The sequence below is a fragment of the Vipera berus genome, assembly GCF_964194415.1.
Source record: "Vipera berus genome assembly, chromosome: 4".
NCBI lineage: Eukaryota > Metazoa > Chordata > Lepidosauria > Squamata > Viperidae > Vipera > Vipera berus.
Window position 1 is genome coordinate 56,613,557 of NC_138206.1, and position 22,427 is coordinate 56,635,983.

Sequence of the window (22,427 nt, forward strand, 5' to 3'; positions counted from 1 at the left end):
GTATTATTTCCTACATTGAAAGGTCAAATTAAGGCTCAGAGTAGCAATTGCTAGAGAGCATTAGAATTTGATTGGCAGCCATGGGAACAAAGGCCAAAGAATTTGAAACACAGAAATCTTCACAGAAAGAGAAGAATTTTCAGACCATAATCACACTACACTGATGCTGAGCATGAATAGAAATAGGTACTAGGTTCACAACAATGTATTTTTTCTAATATAACTTATAACTAACTGCTAATGAATATTCTTTTCCTCCTTTTCTTTCTCAGAGACAAGGTGCTGGAGCAACAAATGGAAAAGGCAAGGCCCCTGATGAAAATGGTAAGAATAGTTGGATTATGTTCCACTGCACTGGCTCTTGCAGATAACCCTAAACACAGAACTAATTGCCATCGGACACTAGTCAAACCACCTTCCCAGCAAACCTGCTTAAAACAGCAGGCTTTGTCAAAACTCCTCTCACAAATTAAAAAATAATTAACTGGTTCTGAGTCAGCCTTGCTTTAAAGACATCTTGAATTCTTGATAGTCTTCTTTTTTAATATATAAATGATTCATAGAAGATGAAATTTTTGCTTGCTCAATCTAAAGATGTGACATGTGGTTTTTAGAATTTAATTTTGCCTTTTTAACATTCCATTTCTTTCTCCATGTATCTTCATTTATCTCGCCTTCCTTCACACACGCTGGAGATCTATTACATGCATGTTCCAGAGAGGCTTTGGCCTGGCCTATTTCCTGAATTATGAAGCAGTTATGATGGGGCAAAAGTGCACCTAAATAACTCTTCCTCTGTGTTATCCAGAAAGTCCTGTTCTGCAAGTTTAGGCATCAAGTGTGTGATTCTGAGGACAGAATTATCTTCGTGGAGATGGCTCTCGCATTCCATTGCTTCTCTAAGCATGTTAAACAGCAGGCTGCTGTGAAAAAGAGCTGCAGTGATGGCCAGCTGGAAAACATCATGGCTTCAGCTGTTTTTACCTGCAAATCCTTTTTATTCTCATGAAGATCCAAGGATTTTTAGTCAAATCACGTTTCCTTTTCCCACTAGAGGGTTTGGAGGGCTGCAAGCATAGCTTATGTCTGGGGACACTGAACTCAGTGTGGAAGTAACAGTTCTTCTGGTCCATCTATGATTTGGCTGGAAATATTCCTATTCATACTATTGGCACAGGCTGGAGTGAGTGGAGGGATTCTAGAAAAATGAAGCTCAGAGCCACACTTGCTCTTTTGGCAGAAAAGAGGGTGATGGTATCCAAGTAAGAGCTGAACTAGTAGAATTTCTTTTGCCACAATAGAGTAGCTGACTTCAAGTATGTAGCTGAGTGTCAGTGTAGCACAAGGAATTATGGGAAGGCTGCATGTTTGCGCAAGAGGTGGAAAACGATGGATTTGTTATTCTGTTCAAATGGAAAGGGAATATTGTTCTGATCTACTGCCATCCTCAGATCCATTCATCCCTCCACCACCACCAGCAGTCAAATTTACCACCAGCATGTTCTGTACCAGCCTGCTACCGGCCCTGCAGCAAAAGCAGGGACGACCCCTTTACAAACGGCAAGAGGCTGGAATAAAGCCTGCCAAATTTATTCACATAAAACAGAGCAAGACAAGACACCAACCATAAAACACGAGCTAAGAAGCAGGAACAATCCAAGCGGTTGCCTTCAGCAAACCAGCCCTCCCACACATTCCCCTTAAATACAGTTCAGGGCGTGGCCTCTCTGTGCCTCCTTCCGAGGTGCCCCATTGCCTTCCTCTGTTTACTCCTGACTGACTGCCTCCTGCGTCGGGCGTCCTTGAACAGGGCCAGCTGTGGGTCATCTTCATCCACGCTGTCAGGCTCACACAGCTGGGTCTGCATCGTGACCAGATGAGAGGGGCCTTGCTGGGGGCTCTCATCAAGCTGTCCAATCCCCTCAGCAAGCTCTTCAACACCCCCCTCCTCCTCCTCTGAGTCGTCCGACCCAACTGCCGAACCCACAGGCTGACCCTGAATCACAACACAGCATGGGCACGCATGCCCAGATCCAACAATGGTAGCAGAGCAAACAGGTTGCCACTCCAACCTTTCTTCCATCCCCTTTTATTCAGTAGTAATTTATCATTCTGTGATCAGCAAGAATGTTTTTCCTTGGCAGGCTTTTCTCTAGGGACAAGCAAGGAAATATGGTTTTCTTTTTCTGTCCCCCCCCCACTCCCCGTGTAGGTTTTATACACATCTTGGGGGTTTCCTAAGTCTTCTAAAAGTGCTCTGATATGTCAATGGTGCTATTCTGGTTCTGTATGAAAGCACATTCATCTTTAGCATTGGGGGTGAAATTGGAATCATGGTATCAGATGCTGTGCATCATATTCTTGGTGTATTCATACATTTTTCTGGATGTATGCCCTGTAGAGGTTTGCTATCTAAAGGGTGAATAATATGGTGCTTTTAAAGCATAATCCTGCAGTTTTTAAGCCTGCAGTAAATTTCAGTAAATCCTGTCCCTGTCACATAACCAAGTCAAGTTGTCTCTTGCTTCTCATCTGCCATATGCAGCATTTTGCTTGCTGACTCAGATGAAAAATAAATAGACTGGAGCTGATTTGGTCTGTGTCAGGTGAATCAATGAGCAAGTTAGCTAGCTCAGGGTTGTGATAGCAGTTGCCTTTTGGAAAACATACTTTTGTTGTTGTTGTTGTTGTTGTTCAGTAGGAAATAGTCTCAGCTCATTGCCTGGGTGGGTTCACCTTGTACAATTAGTACCAGAAGATGAAGGGGCAGTGTTGTGATTCAGTGTCAGCCTGTGGTCCCAGCAGCTGAGTCTGATGAATCTGAGGAGGAGGAAGAGGGGTTTGGAGAGCCTTTGGTGTCAGAGGGAGGCTCTGATGCACTGCAGGACTCTCAGCCTGGCCCCTCCAGTCATGTTCCTCATGAGACTCAGCTGTGTGAGCATGAGGTGTCGGACTTAGATGAATCACAGCTGAATCTGTTCAGAGATGCTAGAAGCAGAAGGCAATCCAGCAGAGCAGAGAAAATCAATGAGGCAACTCAGTGAGAGGAGGAGAAGGCAGTGAGAAGCCACGCCTTGGGACTGATAATAAAAGGGGAAGGTGTGGGCAGGGCTGGTTGCTGAAGGCAACCGTTTGAAGACATTCTGAAAGAGTCCTGGTCTGTTCTTGATACTTCTGTTTAACTCTTGTCTGTTGACTCTTGTTTGATATTTTGATTTATTTATTGAAGGAAATATTCTGCTGCTTTTTTGTTTGAACTGTAAATAAATTTGGTTGGGTTTTTCCAGCCTGTTGACTGTAAAAAAGAAAAAGGGGTTGTCCCTGACACACAAACAGGGCCGGTCGTAGGCTGGAACAGAACAGGCAGGGTGTGTGGGGAGCAAAAGGGTATCCAAATAACAATTGATTGTCCTTCCTTTTTAAATCTCTGCCTGATAGTCAGCTGTACTGTTCCTACCCAGAAGAAAGGCTCTTCCTGTTTCTAACATGCACTGGAGAAGAGCATGGGGTACAACGAAGGTTTTTTCAATTTAAACAGTATGCCCAAAATAAGATCTCAGGTGTAATATTTTTGTACTGAGATCTGCTACGGTTAAATCTCTCATTAGATCGGTCAGAGAAGGCATGCTGCAGGTACCATTGGCTTGTATCTGGTGGGTCCCAGGAGATGTGCCTTCTCTGCTGTGATGTCCACCTTATGGAGCATCCTCTTCCCTCAAAAAGAAACAGTAAATCAGCTCCACCCTTTTTGATATTTTGAAAATGCTTGTTATATGATCAGGCCTGGGACTCCTAGGAACTGGAGACTTGCATAGATGGCTCTATTGTTGAGGGGGCCATTTTTATCCTCCCTTTGCCTAAGGTTTGTTTTTTTTTGTTTAGAGGATATTTACTTAATTTTTTAAAATATATTTTATCTGTTTTTATGTTTGCTGCTTTATCTCCTTGTTGTACACCACTCAGATTTGCTATTTGTGCAATTGATGTACATTTGATTGACAAATAAAGAAATAAACAAATAAACAGCTGTCCAAAATTTCTCCCTTTCCTCTGTCAGAGCTATGCAGAAACCTGTCCATTTTTAAAAGAGAATAGCCTGTCCTAGCCTAGTAGTTATTAGCTGCACTGAAATCTGCAGCAATAGTGTGTGCTGCTCCTGTCCACAATTCCAGTTGTCTTGTTCTGCAATAGTCAGAATAAGAATGTTCAACCAAACAGGGCCAGAACCACTGCATAATGGTAGCCCCACATCATATGTTAGTTTAAATATCCCACAGAAATATTTTGGTTGATGATTCTGAATGATACCGAGAGGATAAACGGACGGATGGTTTCTCCCTCCCATCCTTTTCTCCTGGATTCACCCCTTCAAGTAATTTGTCCAGCTTCTGAGGTAAACAGGAAATAATGCCTTCCATTAAAACTGTGCAAACTGTTATCTTGGTCATTAGTTTGAAGTCTACGTTTTATGCAGAAGCTAGCAGGTAGATATTCTGCATTTCTTCCCCTACCAATTAGCTGACTAACCAGAATTTTCATCTCCTGTAATTGGGATCAGTGGGGAAAGTTGTGCGAAAGAGTGTGTGTCACTGAACTGAAGAAGTGGAAAATATTGCACATGTGGAGACCACACCAGAGGTGGGCAATCTGTATGGATGTTGGGTTCAAAGGGTTTCCCTTGGTGCATGGTACATTTTATACTGGTGTTGGAGTGTTTCCTCTAGAGTTTTGTGTGAGTGCCCTAAAGGCTGCTTCTCTTCCATTTCAGGAGATTGATATTGAAGTATTCTAGGGTCTCTTCATGTCTTCAGCTCTACAGCAAGGCAGTAATAACTAACGTTGAGTTTATGAGCATCTGTTGTTGTTTTTTAAAGGGCATCATTTTGCATTTTGAGATTGAGTCATTAAAAATGCACAGAGTTTACTTGCTTAATAAGACTGGGTGACTTGCTCTTTTGTGCTATAAGACACAATCATGAAACACAATGTTCTTAAATATTAAATATTCATTCCGTGACAATGAAAAGATAAAAAGGCACCTTTTGGCAATACCTAATAGCTCTTTTGACTGGGCAGGTGTACTTGCGGGAGAACCTGCCTTTCTAGGACAGATAACCAGAATATTCCAATCTTCAGCATCTTGGCAGATAGAGTTGGCCGTGTGCTTGGTGTTCTTTTTTTCACAGAAAATAACTGCAACCCAAGGAAGAGGACATACTCCACAACTCCTGATCTTCATGCCTGGACAACCATCTTTTAAAATTTTTCCATGTTGTCATAAGCATATTTTCCATTGCTCAGCACTTCCTATCAGTCACCTGCCTTCACACCAGCCTTTGTGCCTCTTACATAATTTAAAAAGGATTGCCAAACAGTCTCACATATTTTATAAGTGGAAAACTGCATCAAAACCAATGAAGTGTGGCTTAACAGTTCATTTATTCTACAAAGCTTATAAAATTGTAATCTTGAATTACTAACTTCTCTCCTTTTCTTTTTCTTTTAAAAAAGGGATGTGATCTATTTAGCCAAGAAAATTCCTTTTAAATAGCTATTTGTTTAAATAATGCATAAGTCATAATTTCCATAGCTTTCTAATGATTTGCCTAATAGAAAAGTAATGTAGATCCATATGAATAGTGCAGAAAAATGAAAATGTTAAAGCCTTTTATATATAAAAAATCCTCCCCGTATTCTGCTATCTTAATATCAAATGTTGATTGAAAGGCAAACTGTATTGCAGAGACTTAAAAACACTCTACTGTATATGGAATTGTCTCATCTATGCTACAGCATATAAATGTAAAGATGTAGACCAATGTTGCTTTTATGACCCCCACAGTTTACCAGATTAGATCATGAAAACTGGGGTTTCCCTTGAACCAACAGAAATTATGCAGGCCTTGTGTCATAGAAGAGACTTGAACATGCAGATCAGGATTTACTTTTCAAGGATAAATAAGTGTACAGTTACATCACCCTGAATGAATCTGCTGTATTTTTCCTCCTGTTGAAATCAGTGTGAGGAAAAATAGCTTATTTAAAAATGAACCACTACAATGGAAAGTTATGATAGCTGTCCATCAAGACTGTTGGAATTCAACTTTGAAAATGGCAGATATGTTATTTTGACTCTTGCCATTCTTTTCTTCTGGGAAATAAATGTCAAGTTTGGTTATCTTCTTTGTACACATAATTTTCAATATTTGCAATGAATAGAATAGAATAGAATAGAATAGAATAGAATAGAATAGAATAGAATAGAATAGAATAGAATAGAATAGAATAGAATAGAATAGAATAGAATAGAGCTGGAAGGGATCTTGGAGGTCTTCTAGTCCAGCCCACTGCTAAAGCAGGAGAACCTATACCATCTCAGACTGGTGAATGTCTAGTCTCTTCTTAAAAAATCTCCAGTAATGGAGCACCTATGATTTCTGAAGACAAGCTGTTCCACTGGTTGATTGTCCTCACTGTCAGGAAGTTTCTCCTTAATTCCAGGTTGCTTCTCTCTTTGATCAATTTCCAACCATTGTTTCTCGTCCTTCCCTCTGGTGCTTTGGTGAACAACCTGGCCCCCTCTGTCTTGTGGCAACCCTTCAGATATTGGAACACTACTATCATGTCTCCCCTATTTCTTCTTTTCTTTAGACTAGCCAAACCCACATCCCGTAGCCATTCTTTGTATGTTTTAGTCTCCAGGCCTTTGATCATCTTAGTTGCTCTTCTCTGAATTTTTTCCAAACTCTCAACATCTTTTTTGTGATATGGTGACCAAAATTGGCTGCAGTACTCCAGGTGTGGTCTTACTAGGGTTTTATAAAGCAGTACTAATACTTCGCATGATCTTGCTTCTATGCCTCTGTTTATACAACCCAGGATTGTATTAGCTTTTTTGGTTGCTGTTGCACACTGCTGGCTCATAGTCAAGTGATTGTCCACTAGGATTCCAAGGTCCCTCTCACAGTTACTGTTTTTAAGCCAGATCTCGCCCAATCTGTATTTATACCTTTGGTTTTTCCTGCCTAAATGTAAAACTTTGCTTTTCTCCACATTGAAACTCATTTTGTTGGATAGGGCCCATTGTTCAAGTTTGTCAAGATCTTTTTGGATCCTGAGTTTGTCTTCTGGGTTGTTGGCTACTCCTGTCAGTTTGGTGTCATCTGCAAATTTGATGTTCCCCTTCAATTCCCTCATCTAAGTCATTTAGGAAGATATTGAAGAGTATTGGGCCTAAGACGGAATCTTGTGGTACCCCACTGCTTACTTCTCTCCATGTGAATGTAATACCATGAGGACTACTCGCTGAGTACAGTTTTTCAGCCAGCTATAGATCCTTCTGGTGGTGGTGTTGTCTATTCCACCTTTTTCTAGCTTACCAAGGAGTAGGTTGTGGTCTACTTTGTCAAATGCCTTACTGAAATCTAAGTATACTATGTCCACTGCGTTTCGCTGGTCTACTAGTTTAGTCACTTTATCGAAGAATGAGATAAGATTGGTTTGGTATGATCTGTTTTTAGCAAACTCGTGCTGGCTACTAGTTATGACTTTGTTTGCTTCTAATTGTTCGCAGATCTGTTTTTTGATTATCTTTTCTAGGATCTTCCCAGGTATTGATGTTAAACTGATTGGTCTGTAGTTTCCTGCATCTGTTTTTTTCCCTTTCTTGAAGATGGGGACCACATCAACCCTTTTCCAATCCTCAGGTACTTCCCCGGTGCTCCAAGATTTATGAAAGATGTGGTATAACGGTTCTGAGATAACATCTGCCAGCTCTTTCAGATCTCTGGGATGTAAACTATCGGCTTTCAGTGTTTTATATTTGTCAAGGTTGGATAGGTGTTCTCTTACCTTATTTTAATTTTTGTTTCTAGTATGTCTTTTGCAGTGCTTTTTTTAGTATGTTGTGCTATAGTTTATTTTGTGTGAAGACTGATGCAAAATATGAGTTAAGCAGCTCTGATTTCTCCTTGTTTCCTGTAATTTCCTTGCCATCTTCTCTCTTTAGTGGGCCTACAGTTTCCTTGACTTTTTTTATTGTTGTTAATATGTTGAAAGAAACTTTTTTTAAATTGTCCTTGATTTCTGTTGCAAATCTTTGTTCATTCTGAGCCTATGCTTTCCTGACTATCTTTGCATGTTCTAGCTGTCTGCTGATAATCGACCTTAGTTATGTGCCCCTCTTTCCATTTTTTGTATTTATCCTTTTTGTCTTTCAATGCGCTCTGTGTTTCTCAGAGCTGGTTTTATGTTGCTATAGAATGAAATATTCACTGTAACTGGCAATGACATTGGATGGGTACATTACACTCTGAGATCTTCCTGTGTGTGTGTGTGAGCGCGTGTGCGTGCATGCATGTGTGTATGTGTGCATGTGTGTATGTGTGCATGTGTGTATGTGTGCGTGCTTTCTTCAGCTTTGAAATAACTTGCAACTATCTTGTTCTGAGAAGTCTGTGAAATCAGACCACCAGATTCAGACATTTTGGGGCAAATTTTGGCAGCATGAATCTAGAACACTACCAACATAAATTGTTATCAGAGGGTCGCAAGCTCTTTTTCAAAAATACAGCAAAATCAAACCTATCCTTTTTGTTCTCTACAGATTGTCTTTGACTTACGACCCTTAGTTAAGCAACTGTCCAAAATTACGACAGTGCTAAGCAAATGACTTAATAATTGACCTCACAACCTTTGTTCCATCCCCACGGTGACATGATCCAAATTCGGACACTTGGCAACCAACATGTATTTATAATGGCTGCAGCATCTCAGAATCATGTGAGCACCATTTGTGAGGCTTTCAGCAAACAATGTCATTGGGGGAATCCAGATTTGTTTAGCAATCACACAATTGACTTAACAACCATGGCAAAAAGAGTCATAAAATCAGGCATGACTGACTTAACAATCCTCTTGCTTAGCAATGGAAGCTCAGTTCCAATTGTGGTCATAAGCTGAGGACTACCTGTATTCTGTTTGTTACACTGGCTTTTTCCATAGTTGAAGCTGATGAATCAGATGCTGTCTGTGCAGAATGCAAATTCCTATGCTTTGTTCTATTTCAGTTTGTATATATGCACGTATATATGCACACCAAAGCTGATTTAAGATGTTTTTTCAGACAAATTAAAAAGCAAAACATACTGTGTGTGTGTCACAGCAGAAGGCAGCACCTAGTCAAATATTGGCTGATCAAACAAGGTTAGACTTGATTCATATTTAAATGGAGACTCCTAGAAAAAAATCAGAATCATAGGCTACACTGAAATCTTGAAAAAACAATCCAGGCAAAAGCAGTGGCAAAATGTATGTGTATTGTTGCCAAGAAGACAAGATGGATGTGTCCACATAGTCACTAGGAATCCAGGTTGACTGAAGGGAGTTTATTTTTATCAGTTGCAATTTTTGTCTACTTTTCAACATCCATGTCAAATATGTTGTAAAATGGGTTATTAAGGTATCTACAGTTGTTACCAAATCAAATCAACTCAAGTTGTTTCACAACTATTGTAGCTGCCATCATTGTATGTGCTGAAGTTCAAGAAGTATTCCTAGATGTAGTCCTATATTTTTAGATGGAGTGCACGTCCATTCAAAGTTGGCTGAAGTTTGGTTCCTGAGTTTAGTTTGCTTCTCATTTGGCAATAATTTAAATAAACTTTAAGGTGGTCCTTGAATACATATTTGCTGAAAACAACAGGTGGTTCACTAATTTGTTGGTAAATATTACCAAAATAAATATAAAATACCTCCCCCACCATACATACAGCATCTTTTGAATGCATGAGATTTGGATAATATATTGGTGTATATATTACACCAATATCTGCACATCAGATAAAAGTTTATTCAAGTGTCTATCCCCAAGCCTGAGCATGATCCACAGATAAACTAATGTACAGAAATAACAGGATTCTCTGGGCTTCTGTGCCACTTGCAAGACAGGTTGCATATAGTAAAGAACTTTGTCATGGCTTTAACTTGCACCTCTGCCATAACTCAGCCCCAAACCAGAAGACGAGATGATTCCATCAATCCCCAGATAATCCTCAGCCTTCACATTTTCCCTTAATAATTTGTAACAGCAGTTTTGCTGTTTATAGGCTTCCCAGTCTCCCTCTACTATTGTTTTTGCCCTCCATGTTAGGTCAGGTTTTGTTCTCCCATCTGAACAGTGAATCACAGGCAATAAGCATTCCCATTCAGTTTGAAGATATAGATTTTCTTTTTAAAATTCTTTCAAGCATGTTTCAGAGAAATTCTTGAAGGTGCATGTGAGTGTGAGGTCTTCCTTTGCATATTTGTCTTTCCAGTGGCTTTCCATGCTTGGATTTTATCTCAAGTAAAGACATCATGAAGGGGAATTCGTCCTATTGAACTTTTTTCCAAACATGTAAGTGCTACTGACATAGCTAAGGGGAACTTCTGTCCTTTAAAAAAAACAAAAACAGATTAATCAATCTGAGGAACTTGGGGAAATCAGCCATCCAATTTCTCCGCTCACAAACTTGGGAGAGAATGTTGAAAGGCAGCTGATGCCTGTCTTCCAGTCTTGGGGGCTGGAAAAAGGCAAGAGCATGGAAACCCAGCAGAAAATAAAAGATGTTGCGAGATCATATTTGTGCTGTGATCAGATGCAAATGAGGATATGGTCAGAGTCCTAACGCCACAATACCACTGATACACTTCTAAAAATCATCATTCCAAATCTTCATTAGAGACAGTCTACAAGGTGTAGCAAAATGCCGTTTCCGTAGTGTGGGATTGTATTCTTGTCTTACAGTATACTACCAGTTTTCTGTTCTTTATGCAATCTGTGAACTTTATAAAGCCCACTCGTCATCTTCAGGCTTGTGTCTTCGGCTTTGTCCTTTACAACCCTGAAGATGCCGAGTGGGACCTCGTCGAAACGTCGCCAAAACACCCTCAATCTTACACGGGAAAAGACCCAAATACGCCAACACACACACACACACACACACACACACACACACACATACACATATACATACATACATACATACATACATATATACGTGTGTGTGTGTGTGTGTGTGTGTGTGTGTGTAAATTATTCAAATTGCTAATAAAGAATTTTAGGCAGTCATAAGTTGTCACTATATCCTGTGGATAGCCTTGAGTTAGGCCAAAACAGGAAAGAAAGAGTTAATTAGCAAGGCATATTCAAATGACTTGACAAATATTTAACACACACACACACACACAAATATATATATATATATATACACATACACATACATACATACATACATATATATATAATACACACACACACACACACACATAAGAAGGGACGTGGCGGCTCAGTGGGTTAGGACGCTGAGCTTGTCGATCAGATGGTCGGCAGTTTGGCGGGTCGAATCCTGAGTGCCGCACAGCAGAGTGAGCACCTGTTACTCGTCCCAGCTTCTGCCAACCTAGCAGTTCGAAAGCACGTAAAAATGCAAGTAGAAAAATAGGGACCACTACGGTGGGAAGGTAACAGTGTTCCGTGCGCCTTTCGTGTCTAGTCATGCCGGCCACATGACCACGGAGACGTCCTCGGACAAGCGCTGGCTCTTCGGCTTTGAAACGGAGATGAGCACCGGCCCCTAGAGTTGGAAACGACTAGCACATATGTGCGGGGGAACCTTTACCTTTACCTTATATACACATAACTCACTTTTTTTAATAAAGTGGTATGCTTTTAATTTGATCAAAGCTGAAAATCTTTAAAACTTTAGCCTGTTGATAATGTAAGATGTTAATGATTATAATCTGGAAGCTTTTTGTGTTTCTATTGTGAACAGCTAGCATAATACATTTAGCTTGATGCTCCAAAATTACCATGTAATTTGCCATAATTGGAAATTTTCACTTGAAAGAGTGACAGAATTTAGAACAGCAGAAGACTCATAAATTAGAAGCAAATATGTGTCTATTGTTGCTTATATTAGTCTGAAGAAATTTTCTGCAATCCACACTGCAATCTACTCAATAGGAAGAAAGCATTTAAGTTCAGTTAACATCTAAGTTTAGTCACTTTCATCATCCTAAATACCAGCATCAAAACAGTAGCTAGAAAATATACGTTCCCCGTATATTGTAGTATGTATTGGTCTGTCCTTCCTTTAAGATGTTTACATTACACAATTGTTTTACCCACCACGCCCAGGCAAAAGTTTACATATATTTTGAAATTAAGCAAAATTTTGGATTTATAATGTTACATTTTGAATATTTTAATGGTAGCTCTGGCCGTCCACGCTCATCCTCATGTGTTCCTCAACCTCCTAATTAGAAATGGCCCTGCAGCCAATCCTGAGCTTGTATGATGCTCAACAGAATGTGAAGCTCAGTTTGCTCATCCATATCCAAGTAAATTAAACAGCAGCAGTTTGAAAACTTTTCAGATTAACAGCTTAATTGAAGTAATCACTGTAGAAAACCTGAGGGATATTAAGTTGTCCCTCTTGAGCATGCAGAGCTGTGTGCCCGAGAAAGGAAATCTCCATTAAAAAGTGCTTCCTCCAATCCGCATAGCTGCTGCCATAATCATGCCTGAGGTATGGCTGGCAGTGATATAGGTCAGGTCTGTCTCTCTCCTGGCATTTAAGCCATGGAGTTCTCTGCCAAGTAATCTAACTGAGCAGAAAAATGATTTTAAAGGCATACTCTTGCCCAATTACTTGAAAGTTATTCATTCTCTCTCCAATGCCTTTCTTTTATTAGTTCTGTGGCTTCAAACATTTACACTATTCCTTTTTATATGAAAAATCTTTAAATTGTGGATGGCAAACATGTAAATAAATGTAAAAGTATGCACACTTCCATAAATTCAATTATAATTCAATTATATTCTTTAATTTCTTTCTCCTATCCATCATACCATTGATCGATCCACAGTATTGTTAGGACACATTGATATATCTGGACAGTTTGCACTTCCACAGTGAGTACCAACAACCTAGGACAGTGGTAGGCAGCCTTGGCTCTTTTGTGACTCATGGACTTCAAGTCCCAGAATTCTGGGAGTTGAAGTCCACGAGTCACAAAAGAACCAAGGTTGCCTACCCCTGACCTAGGACAACCCTTGAAGAAATTAACAAGTTTGCTGAATCTTAAAATGTCAGGTTTTAGAAAGAAATATATTCAAAAATCTTTTTCCCTATCTGGAAGTTCTTGAAAATAAATTCTTCTGGTAATAACCACAAGCATATAAAATGTTCTTCTATCTTTGATGTAAAGCTGATGTGACATGAATCACTTGACAAAGACTATTTCAGTCCTAAGAATTCACTCCAAAATTGCCCATCAGATGCAAAGTTCAAACTACAGTGTTGTAGTGTTGAGATGGGAAATATAGAAAACTAAAATGTAACCCTTCAAATAGGATTAGCAAAATCAAAAATAGAAAGGAGGTAACAGGACTCCGTCTTCCCCTAAAAATGGAAATCTCTATTCAGATATATGATTCAATCCCTTCCCCTTGCAAATCATATATTTAATTTAGCAACAGCAATAGCACTTAGACTTATATACCGCTTCACAGTGCTTTGCAGCCCCCAACAATCTGGGTGTTCATTTTACACACCTCAGAAGGAGGGAAGGCTTTAGTCAACCTTGAGGCAGTGTGAAATGAACTGCCAAACTGCTGGCGGGTGGCAGTCAGCAGAATTAGCCTGCAGTACTGCATTCTAACCACTGCGCCACCATGGCCCTTTAAGATATCATCCTGTCCAAAAGAATTTAAGTGCAGACCTCAGCCATGTTACAGATAGTCTTCTATTTATGACCACAACTGGTTACTGAGCAAATCAATTTTTAGGTGAGGCTCCATGTGGCTGTTCCAATTGCGCTTAAGTGGAGCTCTAGAGAGAGGGCCCAGGCACGCTGACTGCAGATGGGCAGGGAGAGGGTCTGGGTGTCCCACCACATCCAGGAGGCCCTGGTCTTCTTCCTGCCCCATTGGGAAAAACAATCACGAGAATGATGGTGTTCACTAATAAAATCCCTTGGTACGCTGGAGGAATGGAGCTCAAATGTAGCAAAAACACTAATTTTTGACTTCATTCCAGAAGGTTATGAGTTGAGGATTACCTACAATTATATTCAGCTTTAGCTCTGGTAAAAGAACAGAAATTTCTGCACTGAAAATGCAGGTGTATAAAAGCAAATTTGTTTATTCATCCATTGACTTGTGTGAGAACAGGTGCAGCGTTGACTATCTAAGAATATTGTTACTTTTGTTCACTTGAACTTTTCTAGGAAGATGAACTTTCAGAATTAATTGTAGTGATATGTCAGTGTCTTTTCTTTTATTGCACTAAGTAATGCAGTCTAGTCACAGGAGATGATTTACAATTCATTATGTTTATAAATAGAGTTTATTTGCAAAAGATTTTAATCAGGTAAACCAGTAGGCTTTGTGCTTTAAGGTCTTCAAAGATCTGATTTTCCCTGTATAAAAGAAATTAAACACTGTACTCTGAAATATACAGTATTTTCTAAGAAAATTCATGAGGCAAAGGATTTTGGTTTTTTTTAACTAATTGGTTCCTGACAGGTTTTAATGTCTATAAGTAAAAACAACTTGTGTGAATGTGAAAGATCAGTGAAGTTCGCCACATCACTAGCCATTCTATCAGCAAACCAGTCAAAAAAAAGTAATTTCCTTCCTCTGGTTTCATCATTTACAGAGCCTTTGTGCATTAAATCTGAGTCTGGAGTTTCCAAAGAGAAGTTTCAGTCAGTCACTGCTCAGCTGCAGCTAACCAGTAGCTGAGAATGCTAGCCAATTGGCACCTGCCCTCCCAGCTTCAAACCAGCCACTCATGGAGTTTGCTGCCTGGTTCCAATACTTGGGAAAATAGGTTTCTCTTAATATGATTCTTGTATCCTTAGGAAATCCTGACAATAGCAAGCAGCGATGCCTTGCCTCTCCAAGTTAGGTTGGGTGAAATGGAGTTGGAGATATCATGGGCGGCAACCTGACTAATAAGAAAGCAAATAATCCATCAGCCTAGGATAATGTCATTGGAATCTGGATGTCACCTGCAGCTGAAGTGCTCAAGAAGGAAGAACAATCTTTGTTTTCAGAACACGCTAGCAGAGGTAGGCAACCTTGGCTCTTTTATGACTCGTGGACTACAACTCCCAGAATTCCTGAGCCAGCTGGAGTCCACGAGTCATAAAAGAGCCAAGGTTGCCTACCCCTGTGCTAGGGAAACAGGTTGGGGGGAGGGGGGAGGGGTCTCTACCTTTAGCAGATACTGGAGATACTGGTAGAGCACAATCTTTTGTCAAATTCCGCTTGTCCAAAACCCTTGCTTGGTAACCAAAATTCATAGGTTTCTCCATAAAATGAAATTGGTGGTTTAAAACAAAGTAGATATCAGACTGCAGTGTCTTTCTATCCTTTCATTAGATCAAGAGAGAAAACATCAGGAATTACTTTATACCAGGCAAGAATATTTGACCATCTGACTGGAGCTATTTTCTCAACTGGTAGAGGAAAAGCCTTTAAAAGGGGAATGAGTTTCTTAAAATTATTCATCTTGTTATGTATTAGGCTTTATCGGAACACCTAAAGCTTGTATAAGAGTCACCACCAGGAGGCGTTGAACTGTAACTGTTTTGGCGGGAAGCATTTTCGGCGGGAAACAGAGGTTCAATCCGATTGGTTGGTTGAGTACCTGACCAGGTACTGGCCAGGTATATATAAGAGTGCAGTTAGGCCCTATTCCCCAGTACAGTCACTTCCACCTAATAAAGAGCTGTTATATTGTACTCATCATCTCGGCGTCCTTCCTGCTCTCCAGAACCCACTACACAACACATCTTAAATATAGTAAGTTATTTATTTAGCTGGACTGTATTCAGTTTGGACAAAAGTTAGCACTCATTGATTTTTTTAGAAGATTTGCTGCCCTATGTGGTACAGGACATGGGAGAACTGTAAGCTAGACCACAACTTTAGCTTGTCAGAGCAGGATGAAAATTTGTCAGGACCTTTTCCAGTCAAGAGCCTGCTGAATATATTAAACTTAAAGGTTAACAAATGTTGACAATTGTTAACAATTCTTGAAAAGTGTTGTCTCGTCTAGTTCCTCCTGACAGCCAGTATATTTGATCCTTAATAGAAGTGGGGAGATTCACAGAAGATTCTGATAATCAAAGTTCAGCAGAGCACAAAGAGAAGGAAAGGTCAGAGAGACTGCAAGAGGAAATTACACCGGTTTTTATCCGACCTTTTATTTCAAGTTTCAGTTAACTAATTCATTACTGCAGGTCACGCCACACATATATCCAGAGTGACAGAAGACCCTCACGTGTGCTCTTCTCATCTTAGCAGTTGTTGTTGTTAGCTGCGAAGTCATGTCCGACCCATCACGACCCTATGGACAATGTTCCTCCAGGCCTTCCTGTCCTCTACCATCTTCTGGAGTCCATTTTAGCTCATGCCTACTGCTTCAGTGACTCCATCCAGCCACCTCATTCTCTGTCGTCCCCTTCTTCTATTGCCCTCAATCTTTCCCAGCATTAGGCTCTTCTCCAGTGAGTCCTTCCTCTTCAATAGGCGGCCAAAGAATTTGAGTTTTAGCTTCAGGATCTGGCCTTCTAAAGAGCAGTCAGGGTTGATCTCCTCTAGGACTGACTGGTTTGATCGCCTTGCAGTCCAAGGGACTCGCAGGAGTCTTCTCCAGCACCACAGTTCAAAGGCCTCAATTCTTTGGCGCTCAGCCTTTCTTATGGTCCAACTTTCACAGCCATACATTGCAACTGGGAAGACCATAGCCTTGACTATACACACTTTTGTTGACAGGGTGATATCTCTGCTTTTTAGTGTGCTGTATAGATTTGCCATGGCTTTCCTCCCAAGGAGCAAGCGTCTTAGCAGTAGTTCTCAAATATTCAGGTGGATACAGGTATAGTTATTCTGTAGTTTGGGTAGAGTCTAGAACTGTCCCCACCAAACTATTACCTCCTGATGTGTTGAGACAGCAGAAACATCCAGGGCTCCTAATGGCACCGAAATATGAATGGAAGCTCAGACTTGGAACAAACTCTAAATGTGCTCTAAAATGTGCTTCGGAATGAAATTTCAGCCTGCAGGGAGTTGGCAGCCCATACATACAGGTTTTTGGCAGTAAAATAGATATGAAAAAAGTTCGCTGAGGGAAATTGCAACACTAATGAGTGAAAGAAATATGGTCTGCTCTAAAACATGGACTTCCCAGCAAGCTGTCAACCAAGAGAGCCTGGCCAATCCATTTTAGTGGAACATTTGACATGCTCATTCTTCCAGGCTGAATGCAAAATGTTCATCTGACTCACGTGGTGAGTTGGTGGGGAGAACCTTTCAGAAAACATTATTCAGTACGAAAGCTATAGTATACACAGTATTAAGAGACTCTGGAAACCAGCTTGGCAAGAGATTGTTTCCATCTTTATCTACTGCTACCAAAACACTCATCAATGTGATGTCATTGTGACTGTGTTTAAAGGACTCATACTATATTTCCAGGATCACTACAGCTGTAACAAATCTCTGTGTGATAGTTTAGAAAAATAGGTTTTCTCATCGGTACATCCATATCCCCATGTTGTTACTTCAACTATTCTTCACAGGAGCAAACCGGCAAACAAGGATTTACATAGGATGCATTTATCTTCTATAAAACTCCAGAAATGTTTAATTTTCATTGCAGTGCACACGTGCACTTCAGAACCAATATTAATATTACATAAATGTTGGATAGCAATGTAACAAGGAATGGTTTAAAAAGGGAGAGAAGAAGGAATTTAAGCTGCATCAAATTCTTTAGCCTATTTGTAGCTTTATTTTTCTTATTTAAATTGCTTGCTCTGACATGGCACCCCTCTCCCCAGTGTGCTAGATTTTAAGGCACATAGTCCAGGAAACTTCATATCTCAGTGTTCTAGGCAAGGAGGTAAAGAAAGGACAGATTATACCGTCATTGCTAGCAACAGAAAACATTCCCTCGGGAATTGAGAAGTTCTACTTATCTCTCTAGTAACTTTCATACTGAATGGTTCCCTAGATTATTTCCCATAGAAACTAAGTTATAAATAATGTGGTGGAATTGGACTGAACAAATAAAAATTTGCCAATTGCAATTCAAATACTTTAAACCTAATGTCAGAATAATCTGCACTTCTAATTGAGATTCCCTCCCGCCCCCCAGCTCAACAGTCCCTATTCAATGAATTAAAAGCTACAAAACCATATAGAGCCATCAAGGTAAATAAAATGGCACAGAGAGGAAAACTAAGATTCATAAAAAGACATTTGATTGATACATTCAAAAGATTCTTCCATATTTTAAAGAATATCTAAAATTATTTTTTTCTGCAAAAAAAAGCATGAATCTGTTCTCTACCTGTTATTTAGGAAAAACATTTTTCACTGCAATGGCCACCATTCCCTGACAAGTTTCACACTGAAGGCCAGATATGGCTTGTAATTTGTGAAGTTGTCCTAAAATCCATTGTGTTGGCAAAAATATAGCTTGACCCCTACATGAGTTATTACAGAAAAGTAAAAAAAAAATCACAGCTCGCTTTAGGAATCCATTGACAAGGATAGCCATCCTGAGAGGCAGCCATCCAAACCCTGTTGTAAGGTGGCCAATGAAAAGAGTCCTCCACTATTCTAGACAGATTATTTGGTTGTTTGATGATGGTTTTTAACAACTGTCTTGTGCTAATATTCAACTGCATCCCCTTTTGCCTAATGCAAGCCTGTGCACTTCAACAGAGAATAGATCTGCTCTCCAATGCACTTGACAGCCTTTTATTTTGGGGTCCCCAACACCAGTCTGTGGGCCACCACTGGGCCACAGCATGCCAGAAACTGGGCCACGCAAACAAACAAATCACCATCCACAGGATGCAGGCAGCATGCAAAACCATGCCCACTCCCATCTGCAGAAAAGCATGTCTCCATAGTCCCTGGTGCCCAAAAGTTCAGCAGCTGCTGTTTAAATAGAATACTACTGTAATATCTTCCATCAGCTTTCTCTTATGCAAGTTTACCAGTTCTTCTAACCATTCTCCATAGAGTTTCTGGGTTCTTGCCATTCTGTACAGTACTCCTTTATAAGGATGCATAATAGCACACAACTAGAGCAAAGCTCTAATGGATCCCGGTTAATGCTTCTTTTCAGTTTGCTGTGAACCCATTAACAACGTTTAGTGCTGTTATTCAACTAGATGCAAATCTACCTGACAACAGTACTTTCAATCCATCAGTAATAGGGTAGAAAGTATACTAATGTAGCTTATTTACCCAAATGGCTTTCAAAAATAATTGCATTAAATAAGTTCAAGGAAATGGGCATAAATTTATATGAAAATCATATGCATAACATTTATTTGCAGAGTTTACTTTGCACCTCACATGGACTATTCTATTCTCTCATTGGCAAACTATAGTATATGAATGCAAACATAAAGATGTGAAACCTTCAGAAGTTTGAAGCCAAGATTGCTACAAGAGAAGACAGAAACCAGGCAAATATTCACAAATTCTCCACAATACGTCTGAAGTCTAGGGCACCCAAGAGTGAGTAACTCTTCAGAGGGGATGGAATGAGGCCAGGAATAAAAATGCATTCTCTTATTTCCATGATGAATCATTCTGAAACAGTTTGTTTCCAGAAAAGACAGATGATGTTTACTTTAGAAGCAAAGACTAAAAGTAATCATAAGTTTTTCAATACAATTTAGAACGAAGCAACTGAGATGTAGGGCAACATGCTAGGAAACTTCTGAGGGAAGCAGTAAATACTACCTCCCTTACTAACAGTGCAATCCTATTTGTGTTTTTCAGAAGTAACTTCTACTCTATTTACAGGAGCTCACTGCCTAGAAAGTGTTTTATTGTAGGCTATATTTTATTGAAACAATCATTTACTCTCATGGTATTAACTGTTGGCCAGTCTTGTTACATTCATGATTACATCAGACTTGTTCAAATTAGAAAAAAAAATGTTACAAAAACTCAAAAAATTAAGAACATTTTTTGAGAATACACAAAGTGTGGGTTTTAATGAAAGTGTTATTTTGTTATTGATTTTTTTCTCCTTTTCCATTAGTCACTGTGGCTTTTTTCTACACTGCCATAAGTCCTTTTTCCCCAGTGATTTTATTGATTATATTATACACATAACATGAGTAAATCTATATAGAATAGAAATATATTAAAAATATTAAAAAATTAAAAAGTGCAGAAGAAAGAAAGAAAAAGGAAGGAAAAAAGAAAAGATGGAATATCCTCCTTCATCCCCAACAAGTACTGTTTAATCAACATTCTTATCACTATCTCCTAAAGTAAAACCAAACTGGACCCCATTCTTTATAAACCAGTCTCTAAAACCTCTCCATTTTATCAGCAAATGTTCATTCAGGGTTATCAGAAATACATACCTCTTACAAACGATCTCTATTAAACCCAATTTGAATCCTTCCTTTTACACGAGGGAAATTCGAAAATAAACCTCCATTTCGTTATCAATGACAGACACTCAAAGAAACAGAACTTTTATTATACACATTAGAAAACTACCACATGACATTACTTTTTGACATAATCGCCATTCAAATTGAGGCACTTGTCAAAACATCTTACAAGGTTTGAAATTCCATAGTAGTAGTCATTCGGTGCCAAATCTGGGCTATGGGGGGTGATCAAAAACATCCCAACAGAACACTGGAAGTTTTTAAGAAGAGACTGGACATCCATTTGTCTGAAATGGTATAGGGTTGGACTAGATGACCTTCAAGGTCCCTTCCAACATTATTATTGTTATTGTTATTATTGTTATTGTTATTGTTGTTGTTATTATTATTATTATTATTATTATTATTATTATTATTATTATTATTATTATTATTATTATTATTATTATTACTGTTGTTGTTGTTTCAAGAGTTCTTGCAGTCTAGTGATGTATGGGTGAGCATTATTGTGAACCAACACCACACCGGAAGTGGTGCCATAGAAAATTCTGCCAAATGTGAAGATGCCAAAGGAGTACTGCTAGTGAAGTTCATGGGGTGTGGTTCAACCATCAATTCAGAAGTCTACTATGAAACATTATGAAAACTGAGACAAGCCATCCATAACAAGCGTTGGGGCATGCTGACTTCCAGTGTGGTGTTGGTTCATGATAATGCTCGCCCACATACCGCTAGATGCATCCAAGAACTTTTGAAGCAGTTCCATCGGGATGTTTTTGATCCCCCCATAGGCCAGATTTGGCACCGAATGACTACTACTAAGGAATTTCAAACCTTGTAAGAAGTTATGACAAGTGCCTCAATTTGAATGGCGATTATGTCAAAAAGTAATGTAATGTAGTTTTCTAATATGTATAATAAAAGTTCTGTATCTGCGAGCGTCTGTCATTATAACCAAATGGAGGTTTTTTTCCAAGTTGCCTTCTTATTTATGTATCTTTTCTATTTAAATATATTCCCCTTTTCCTCCTTTCAAATAAACAAATCTTTAAGACTTCCTCATTCAGTTCCAGTCTAAAAATCATGAAACATTACCAGCAATATCAACCTATTATTTTAACCTTGATCAAAGAAATCAATTTTATATTTATATTCCTTCTTTCTCCCAACAATCTTTAGATTCCTCAAAAAAAAAGTTTTAACATCTGCTTTTTCATCCTCTCCTTGTCCATTGTCTGAAAATTCTTGGTGTTTTTGTCAAGATACTTTTTTAACTCCAATGGATCAACTTCAGGAAATCCCTTGTTGTAAACCTAATGTTAAAAAATTATCCAAATCATTTCTCTGGTTTAATTTCCATGTGTTTTTATTAGATCATTATCCTATTTCATTTATAAGTCCATTATTTCCATCTCTTTCTTTTACGCTACAAATTTTTGACTTACCCTAAATCTCTTCCCCCTTCCCCCACCCAGCTCAGGACTGTATAGTCTCTTAAGTTGGACTTCTCTCTGGTGGAATGTACTGTCTTTTCTTTGGGAAAACTCTGTGCTGCAAAGATTCTCCTCCACTACTTCTCATTCAGATGTGCATTCCATCACATTTGGTGATTTCAATAAAACTTAGCAAAAAAGTCAAAGTAATTAATAGGTTTGTATAACATTAGAGGCTATAAGCTTGATGAAATCTGGTAACTCCCAGCCAATCACTAGCTCAACACAAAAACACAGTTCCTGCTGTCCGTTCATTAAAAAACTCACTATCTGGAGTTTATGGATAAACCTGTGGTTTCTGGAGAAAACCTGGCAGCCCGAATCCCATATCTGAGTCCCGTTTTCAGCTGTAGTGTGTCTGTCTATTCTAGAGTGGTGTCAGTTCACCATCATGGTTTACCAGAGGCACCTCTGTCATGAGTCCTTCTGGAATGAGGCACTATAAAA

At 39.2% G+C, this 22,427-nt stretch overlaps 1 protein-coding gene across 1 annotated transcript in view; it reads left to right on the forward strand.

Annotated features, from left to right (window-relative positions):
- PCP4 (Purkinje cell protein 4) overlaps positions 1–22,427 on the forward strand; it is a 63,329-nt gene that overhangs the window by 18,192 nt on the left and 22,710 nt on the right. Inside the window, exon 2 of the mRNA XM_081327766.1 lies at positions 273–324. Within this exon, the coding sequence (XP_081183892.1) occupies positions 273–324 (52 nt within the window). The remainder of the gene's footprint in view (positions 1–272; positions 325–22,427) is intronic.